Source organism: Gekko japonicus, unplaced genomic scaffold (genome assembly GCF_001447785.1).
Source record: "Gekko japonicus isolate JY-2015 unplaced genomic scaffold, Gekko_japonicus_V1.1 scaffold1492, whole genome shotgun sequence".
Lineage (NCBI taxonomy): Eukaryota > Metazoa > Chordata > Lepidosauria > Squamata > Gekkonidae > Gekko > Gekko japonicus.
Window position 1 is genome coordinate 295,420 of NW_015173716.1, and position 9,766 is coordinate 305,185.

At 48.2% G+C, this 9,766-nt stretch overlaps 1 protein-coding gene across 1 annotated transcript in view; it reads left to right on the plus strand.

Annotated features, from left to right (window-relative positions):
• Window positions 1-9,766, plus strand: part of SPRYD3 (SPRY domain containing 3) — a 60,754-nt gene that overhangs the window by 32,245 nt on the left and 18,743 nt on the right. Inside the window, exon 7 of the mRNA XM_015423331.1 lies at window positions 5,468-5,617. Coding sequence (XP_015278817.1) covers window positions 5,468-5,617 — 150 coding nt within the window. The remainder of the gene's footprint in view (window positions 1-5,467; window positions 5,618-9,766) is intronic.

Sequence of the window (9,766 nt, forward strand, 5' to 3'; positions counted from 1 at the left end):
TATAACCCACCCTTCACTACCCAAGGGAGTCTCAGAGCGGCTTACAAACTCCTTTCCCTTCCCCTCCCCACAACAGACACCCTGAGAGGTAGGTGGGGCTGAGAGAGCTCTTGACAGAAACTGCTTTTTTTCAAGAACAGCTGTTGCAGAACTATGGCTTGCCCAAGGTCATCCAGCAGGTGCAAGTGGAGGAGTGGGGAATCAAACCCGATTCTCCCAGATTAGAGTCCGCGCACTTAACCACTACACCAAATGAAGGGATCATTAGATAAAAATAAACAGAGCAAATAAAGCAAATGAATCAATTGAAATAAGGCAACGATTCACAAGAGGTACACACATGAAAATCATAAGCAAACATAACTATTTACACAAACTGTTTATGTTCTTGAAGGAGCAGGCGTAACTGTATACACACAAACACTTTGTGTGGATGAGTATTTTGAGTAAGCACCAGCCCCAGAGTCCGGAGTAAGTGGCAGCACAAACAATTTGTGCTGAAATGCAACTTCCATGAACATTTTGAAGTCACCTCCCACCCGGAGTCCAAAGTGTATGGAGGCATACAGAAGTTGTGCTGAAATGTGGGCAGTCCAGAGTATTTAAAAGTCACCCCCCCCATGTCCAGGACAATCTGGGATTCTTGGCAACCCCACTTTGTAATCTGAGACAGTGTCTAGAGAGCCCCGGAAGTGGTGTTTGTGGCTGACCATGGATGACTGATCACAGGCAGGCAGGGGCTTGCAGAGGCAGGAGTGATGTCTTTGAACAGGGAAGCAGAGTGTCAGAGTCTAGGGTCAGTCCAAGCCAAATTTCAGGGTCAGAGTCAAAGTTTAGTCCAAAGGCCAGTCACCAAGACAGCAGAATCCAGTTTAGAGCATTATACAGGAAGCAAGGTCCAGCAGTCCAAGGTGTCAGCTAGCTGCCATTGTCATTCCGGTTCCTGTGTAGTTCCCTGCACCCCCTCCCTCTCGTTCCTTGTTTGCTTGAGTTATGTTATGTAGTCCGCGGAACTTGCCAAGGTCGTGCAGCTGGGTGTAGGGGGAGAGCTTCGCCTAGCATGTTTTGGGTATCTCGCATGTGAACTGAACCTGTGTTGACATTATAGAACAGTTGCGTTCCCATGCAATGGGCGCGAACTGTATGGTCTATTCCCGCCAGCGGGAACTGGACCCATTGGTCCTTCACTGGTTCAAATGTCTTTATTATGCCTTCCCTGGTTACCTGTAGTTATTCCTAACAATGTCCTGTTCTGGTTAAACCAACGCTTTGAAATAAACCTTACTTGCTTTGTAACGTGGAGTTGTTTTGAATGCTTGGGATCCAACACACAGCTACCCACCTGAAAACTATACCGAACCTTATTTGGCAAGCTTCAGAGGGGTGGATCTAAGTCCCCGTCAATGCTCCCTCTAAGCTGTGGAGTCTTGTGAGCAAAGATTCTACTTTGTGAGCTACTGGCATTAAAGTTGTGAGCGAGCTCTTTGGCTACTGCATAGATTAGTTTGCTCTGGAGCCATCCCTTCCTGAGCTAAGACAAAAATGTGTGAGCCAGACGCTAAAAAACTGTGAGCTAGCTCACACTAACTGATCTTAGAGGGAACACTGGTCCCCGTCATGCTACCTGGTTGTTGGGGACCTGACCTTGTCATGGGGGAGCATCGTGGTGGCAACCATGCGTGGTGGCTGAGTCAAAAGTGACATGACTCCAGCTCTTCAGAAGAGTGTGTCGTGACCAGAATGCAGCTGGGAATACAGACTGGGAGGTGCGTCTGATGCATTCACAAGGTCGGCTGCCTGTACGTAAATCCCGCTGACAGGGTGCCATAGTAGATGTTCAGAGTCCTTGATGATCTGCTGAAGGCACAGGGGGTGGCTTATTGGTCTTAAAGATGCCACTGTGTCAGCAAGCTGCCAAGTTTTTTTTCTACTTTCACTTTCATGCGCATTCCTTTCCTTGCGCTTAATTGCTTTGCCACAGCAACACGTATCTTTCAAGGCCGCAGGAGGAGAGCTGCTGTAGAGGTTGCTTGGGTTATCCCTAGGATGAGTCGTGGGAAGTTTTACCTGTTATGCTTATTAGTACCGTGAGTTCCCAGGCCTAATGCCGCGCGTGGGAACTCCCGTGGTTGGGTCCTGCTGGTTTGAATGTACTATATCCTGACATGCTCTTTGGTTCCAAGTCATTCCTAACAGTGTTCCTGTCAATGCACCTTTGGCTTCAATAAAAGTAAAACCTTTCTACAAGCCGGTACTTCATTGTTGCTGTGGGGACCTGACACACTGGACTCAAACTTTGTTATTTTCTACCTCTGGTGACTTGGAATTTTCAAAAGGCACGTCATTAACAGGAGAGTACGTGTGTTGTGTTGGAAGGCGGAACTGTCAAGTGAGTCACCACTACCCATTCTAACCTCGGGCTAGGTCTCCAGAATGGTGTTTGCCTGTTCCTGAGTGAACATGTGAAGCTGCCTTATTACTGAATCAGAGCACTGGCCCCATCAGGATCGGTATTCTCAGTCTATTCGGACTGGCAGCAGCTCTCCAGGGTCTCAGGCAGAGGTCTTTCACATCACCTCCTACCTGGTCATTCTAACTAGATATGCTGGGGATTGAACCTGGGACCTTCTGCATGCCAAGCAAAGGCTCTGTCACTGAGCCACAGCCCCTCACCTGTGTTTGTCTGATCGACATATCGATTCACAGGGTCAGCCCTACTGTGAGCCAAGAAACCGGAAACAAGAAAGCCGGAAAATCCCAATAAAACTGTTAATATTCACTTAAAAAAAAAAATCCCTGAAACTTGCTCAAGAAAGTAACTCTGGAGTTTTTCTTCCTCCTTTTGAGTGTGAGGCTAGATCCTTGTCAGGCGTAGGTCACTCTTTGTGCCGGCTGCTTCCTGTTCAAACTGTTGGCTTTGTGCTTAGATGGATGAGTGGTTCTCAGAATTCGATGGCAACAGGAGGGAGTGAGTGGAAAGAGGTCAGCGGTTTTGCATTCTTTCCTCCACGCTGCAGAATCCTGGGAAGATTGGTTCAATATGTGGCCGTGCTCTGGATGTCTGCACACACACACAAACACTTTGGACTTAAGATGCTATATGCAAATTACACCAACTTCTGCAGAGTAAGTTTACCACTGGTCTTCAGCTGGAATAAATGCTATAGATTTCTCCTGTTTGGTCTTTAATATCGGTGATGCAACATCGAGCAGGCCGCTTCGTCTTTTCTCGGGGTTGCACATGATTTCAGCACAGCAAGTTCTTTCCTCTACCTGTGTTCATTTACTGAAAAAATACAAAGCTTCTAGGCTAGCCCGCAGGGCTGCTAAGATGGATTCTGGAGATTTTATGAATCCTTTCAAATCTAAGAACAGACCTGACTAAGGAGGGCGTGTTCAGTGGTTGGGTTTGAGGTTTTGGTGCTTGGCATTGAACCCAGTAAAATTCTGCAAGTGATGCAAATTGAGCAGACGTGTACGAATCTTGGTGTGTATATTGTATGTGAGATATATTACTGCACATGAATATACACATCCTTGTCCCTGATGAGTCTCTGAGTTGCTTTATAGGTACTTCTGGTTACTAAACCTGACAGACAAGAGCTCTCAGTGTTTTATGTTCACAAGGAAGTTTCTTCTTGAGCAGGCTGTGGTTAAATCCTTGTACTATAGTGCTTCAAAAACCTGAATACGAAGGTGGTGTTTGTAATCTCTGAATGATAACTTGTGTTTATGGTGGACAAGGGGATTTTTTTCTGGAATGTCTGTGTCAGATTCCAACCTGGCCTTTTTTTTTTCTTTTGAGGTTTTTTGTATTTTTTATGTGTGTGTGAGTATTTGTGCACATGGCGACCTCTGGTGACTGACCCCTACTGGGGGCCTGGAGGATATTCAGAGAGGAGGCTGCATAAAGCCTGCCCCTGCCTCCCACTGCCGCTATTCCAAGGAGGTCTCCCATCCAAGTACTTGGCCAGGGTTGGCCCTGCTTAGCTTCCGAGATCTGATGAGATCTGGCTTGCCTGGGCTATCCAGGTCAGGGCCAACCTGAGTACTTGACAACTGCAGACTTAAAAAATGTATGTAGGAAAAAGTTTAGGCTTGGTAAAGCCATTTCTATAGATCCTTTACATCTTCTTTGTTGTCTTCGCACATTGGGGACACTGTTTCCTGAAGAAGCAGTAGGGTGAGTTTTGGAGTTCCTTTTGTTTGCTCGTCAGCATTGCACACTGCTTCCTGTCTAAAGGCCACAAGATGGGCTAGCTATTGCGTATTTGCGCAGTCTAACTAGTGTTGCTCATGGACCGCCTGCTTTGATTGCTGGGCAGCTTGCCGTTGTGTCGCTTCTCTGTTCTGTGAAATGGGTTTTATGGTACAATTACCATGGCTGTCTGGAAAGCGGTCTGTGTATTCAGGACACTTACAGTCTACTGTGAATGAGAAGGTTTTGGCTTCATGAAACAAATATTGCGGATATTTGCTGTGTCACTTGTGTAATGAACATCTGGATGTGACTAATCAAGTCTTGAGGGCTAGTAGCGGCTGGGTGTAGCTATCGGGCTTTGTGTGTGATTTCCCCTTGAGGCATCTGCTTGGCCACTCTTGGAAGACAGAAGCTACTATCTTCCCATTCACTTCCATCCGCATGCGTTGCTTCCTAGTGGAAGTGCTTATTTTTTTGTTTGCAGAAGAGAGCTGTGTTAAGCATTTTTTAATTGCTCAATAGTAGAGCATCTTCTTGGCATGTAGAAGGTCCCCGGTTCAATCCCTGGCACCTCCACTTAGAAGGACCAGGCAGTAGGGGATGTGAAAGACCTCTTCCTGAAACCCGGGAGAGCCACTGCCAGTCTGAATAGACAATACAGATCTTGAGGGACCAAGGATCTCACTCCATATAAAGTAGCTTCGTGTGTTCATGTATTAAGAAAAACATATATCCGAAGGCCTAATCTGAGACTGTGTTTTATTGCCGAACTGCTTTCAGTTTGGTGTAGTGGTTAAGTGCGCGGACTCTAATCTGAGAGAGCCAGGTTTGATTCCCCACTCCTCCACTTGCACCTGGCTGGATGACCTTGGGCAAGCCATAGTTCTGGCACAGCTGTTCTTGAAAAAGAGCAGCTTCTGCCAGAGCTCTCTCAGCCCCACCCGCCTCACAGGGTGCCTGTTGTGGGGAGGGGAAGGAGAAGGAGTTTGTAAGCCGCTCTGAGACTCCCTTGGGTAGTGAAGGGCGGGGTATAAATCCAATCTCCTCTTCTTCTTTCAGTGGAGCATCAGTAATGACCCTGAGGGTTTCCTGTTTCATTGAAAAAACAGGCACTAGTGCTTCCACCAACGCAACCATGCTTCCATTTAGCAGAACCACACTCAGTAACACTTGTGCTTTGTAGGTTACGGGCCCAGAATGTTAGGCTAGATGGGCTGTTGGTTCTGCTCAGTTTGATGGGTTCTTGTGCCTTTCTTTCTTCTGCAGCTCTTGGAGTACGTGGGAAAAGGGAAGAGCATTATTGATGTGGGCTTGGCACAAGCGCGGCAGCCCCTGAGCACGAGGAGTCACTACTTCGAGGTGGAGATCGTAGATCCGGGAGAGAAATGCTACATTGCCCTTGGCCTCGCTCGCAAGGTAAAAACTGTACATGTGTTAATAGAGCCTCCTGCGCTTGCAGTGGCCTCTTGGGAGTGTTCCTGCCCCAGCTGTTTGTGAATGATGCAATTGTGTGGGTGGGGAGAGGTTGCTTGGGTCTTTCTTCTGCATTCCTTTTAGTGGGAAAGACCCTTTCAATTTGCCCCTCCCAGAAGCCTGCTGTACCCTCTCATGACTGTGTCTAGGAAGCCGCCAGGTTGGGGCTAGAAGCTTTAGGTTCTTTTCTACAGTCAACCTATTTCCAGGCAAGGACGTTACTATACGTGGCTATCTTGTAGAAAATGTTGCGGTGGTGGCACCTTTGGGTAGTATGGAAAACATGGAGTAGTGGTAAAAGGTTGCCTTTGAACACGTGCAGAGTGTATCTGCCTCGAGTCTTGGTGAGGAAGGAGAGTATAAATAAAGTAAATAAATAAAATCACCTTTCATCCTGTGTATGGAGGATGACAGCAGGGCTTTTTAAAAATGCAGTTGGATGTTTACAGGGAAACATCACGCCAGGGCAAACACCCATTCATTCTTCTGTGATTGCTCGTTCTGACCAATGTTCCTGTAAGTGGTGAAACGGAGAGACGACCGGAGGACATTCCTCTGTTGTGTTTCTGACCACACTGTTTTGCATGGTAATGGAAAAGCAGGCCAGAAGTAGCATGGTTCAGGTGGGCAGCCGTCTTGGTCAGAAGCAACAGAACAAAGTTTGAGTCCAGTGGCACCTTTAAGACCAACGAAGTTTAATTCTAGGTATAAGCTTTTGTGCACACGCACACTTCTATGTATCTGAAGAAGTGTGTATTCGCACAAAAGCTTATACCCAGAATCAAACTTTATTGATCTGAAAGCTGCCACTGGACTCAGACTTTGCGTGCACACACATGCTTATGCCCAGAGTCAAACTTTATTTATTTATTTACTTACTTATTTTATTGGATTTATATCCCGCCCTCCCTGCCAGTGGGCTCAGGGCAGGTCACCACGGTCCAAATACAGGCATAGTAATAAATCCAGTACAAACACAAAATCATTAAAAAGTTAAAATTTCTAAAAATCAACAGCAGATGGCAGAAATCTCAATTTCCAGTAACCAAGGGCGACTCTGGTGCCGGGCCTATGTTGAAAAAAATAAGAAGAGAAGAAGAGATTGGATTTATACCCCACCCTTCACTACCGGAAGGTGTCTCAGAGCAGCTTACAATCTCCTTTCCCTCCCCTCCCCACAACAGACACCTTATGAAGTAGGTGGGGCTGAGAGAGTTATTTCAAGAACTGCCCGTGAGAGCTCTGAAAAAACTTGTCACTGACCCAAGGTCACACCAACAGCTGCATGTGGAGGAGTGGGGAATCAAACCCGGTTCTCCTAGATTAGAGTCTGCGCTCTTAACCACTACACCAAACTGGCTCCCGTTCAGGACCCACTCAGCAGTTGCCATAGTGATCTCTACAAAGGGCGGTTCACCCTTTGTCAGTCTTAAAGGTGCCACTGGACTCAGACTTTGTTCTAGTGGACACAGCAAGTCTGGCAGGGAAGTAGCACAAAGGGGAAAGGGGCTAAGCAGCACCTCTGTGTCCACATTGCTCCTGCCCGTTAAATCACAACCTCTGTACTGTATTCTCCTGGAAAACAAATATTGCTCAAGTGATGGAATAAGCATGGAGAGACACCTAATTTCTGGTTGCACCCCAGGGATCTTCATCTGGGGGTGCAACTTGGAAGGAGGATGATACCCTCCAGAATAGTACTTTCAAAAGTAAGCAGAAAACTTCCTTTGTGCAAAAAAGCCTGGCATCGGGGAGTTCCTCACCCGGGGAAGTTCTAGCGGTTGTGTCTGCGGCCACAAAAGCGGACTCGGCTCCTGCTCCAGGGATTCCAAAAGACAGAGGAGACTTTCTGGCCCTTCGCAGCCACAGGATTATGCGTTCCCTCGGCTGCAGCTGGACACACCGCGTGCGCGGCTCGGTTTCCCAAGCCACGCTTTTCTCCCCTGAGACTGAATTCCGTGTGACAAATTAGAAGCAGGCAGGGCTGAGCGCCACATTCGGTCTTCAGAGCTGGGCTGGCAGGCGTCCCTGATCCTTTCCTGTCGGACGCGGCCCATCTGGTCCTGTTGTTCTCAGCACATGGCCTGCATTCGTGTGGCTGTGTTAGCCTTTCTGAGGCCAAGCCAGTCCATTCCCTCCTCTCTTTGCTGCAGCATGTGAGATCCAACTCCGGAGCTCTGCCACTGAGCCAGGGGCGCTCTCCTTATTCCATTAGTCCATCAAGGTCGCTCTTGTCTACTGTGACTGACAGCAGCCTAGGGCATCCCTGACAAGTGTTTGTCCAGCCACTGCTTAAAGACTGCCAGAGAGGGGGAGCTCACCACCTCTCTGGGCAGCTGATTCCACTGTTGCAAAACTCTTACTGTAAAACAGTTTTCCCTAATATCCAGCTGGTACCTTCCCGCCCTTAATTTAAACCCATTCTTGCGAGTCCTCTCCTCTGCTGCCAACAGGAACAGCTCCCTGCCCTCCTCTAAGAAGTGACAGCCCTTCAAATACTTCAAGAGAGCAATTGTGTCCCCCCTCAACCTCCTCATCTCCAGACTGAACATTCCCAAGTCCCTCCGCCTTTCCGCACAGGGCTTGGTTTCCAGGCCCCTGATCATCCTCGTCGTACTCCTCTGCATACGCTCCATTCTGTCCATGGCCTTTTTGAAGTGAGGTCTCCAGAACTGCACACAATACTCCTGGTGCAGCCTGACCAATGCAGTGTACAGTGGGACAAGGACATTTTGGTGTAGTGGTTAAGTGCGTGGACTCTAATCTGGGAAAACCCGGTTTGATTCCCCACCCCTCCACTTGCACCTGCTGATGTGACCTTGGGTCAGTCACAAGCTCTGGCACAGCTGTTCCTGAAAGAGCAGTTTGTGTCAGGGTTCTCTCAGCCCCACCTACCTCACAGGGTGTCTGTTGTGGGGAGGGGAAGGGAAAGGAGTTTGTAAGCCGCCCTGAGACTCCAAATGAAGGGCAGGGTATAAATCCAGTCTCTCCTCTCCTCTCCTCTGCTCTCCTCTCCTTCTCCTTCTCCTTCTCCTCTCCTCTTCTTCTCCTCTTCTTCTCCTCTTCTTCTCCTCTTCTCCTCTCCTCTTCTTCTCCTCTCCTCTTCTTCTCCTCTCTTCATCTTGCAATTTGGATGTTATGCCTCTGTTGATACACCCCAAGATCACATTAGCCTTTTTGGTCGCTGCATCACACTGGCTGCTTATATTTAACTTTTAGTCCACCCCTACCCCAAGATCTTGTTCACACACACTGATACCCAGAATTGTTTCCCCCATCCAGTATATGCGTTCCTCATTTTTGTTACCCAGATTTAGAACTTGGCACTTATACTTGTTAAAGAGAGCCAGTTTGGTGTAGTGGTTAAGTGCATGGACTCTAATCTGGAAGAACTGGGTTTGATTCCCCACTCCTCCACTTGCAGCTGCTGGATGACCTTGGGCAAGCCATAGTTCTGACACGAGCTGTCCTTGAAAGGGCAGTATCTGTCAGAGCTCTCTCAGCCCTACCTACCTCACAGGGTGTCTTTTGTGGGGAGGGGAAGGGAAAGGAGTTTGTAAGGCGCTCTGAGACTCCGAGTGAAGGGTGGGGTATAAATCCAGTCCCCCTCCTCCTTCTTAAATTGCGTCTTGTTCACATACGCCCACTTTTCCAGTGTGTTCGGGTCTTGTTGAATTCTATCTCTATCTTCTGGTGTGTTCTCTGTTCCTCCCAATTTGGTGTCGTCTGTACATTTAATGAGTAGCCCCTCCACACCCTCATCCAGATCATTTATAAAAATAATGAAAAGTACTGGGCCCAGAGCCAAGCCCTGTGGCACCCCACTGGACACCTCCCTTCGTTCAGATGAAATGCCACTGACTACTCTCTGAGTGTGGTTCCCCAACCATTTCCCTATCCACCTAACTATCCTAGAGTCCAGTTTACAGTCCTCTAGTTTACTCAGGGGTCATTTCCTGCAGGAGCGCACAGGAGCGGAGCTCCGGCAGTAAAGAGCCCAGGGGGCGGGCACATGCAACAAGCCCCACCCCCTGCTCCCAGCAGCCCTCAGTCAGAGCAAGAAGCAGCCAGGTAAGCTGCAGAGCTCCCCCC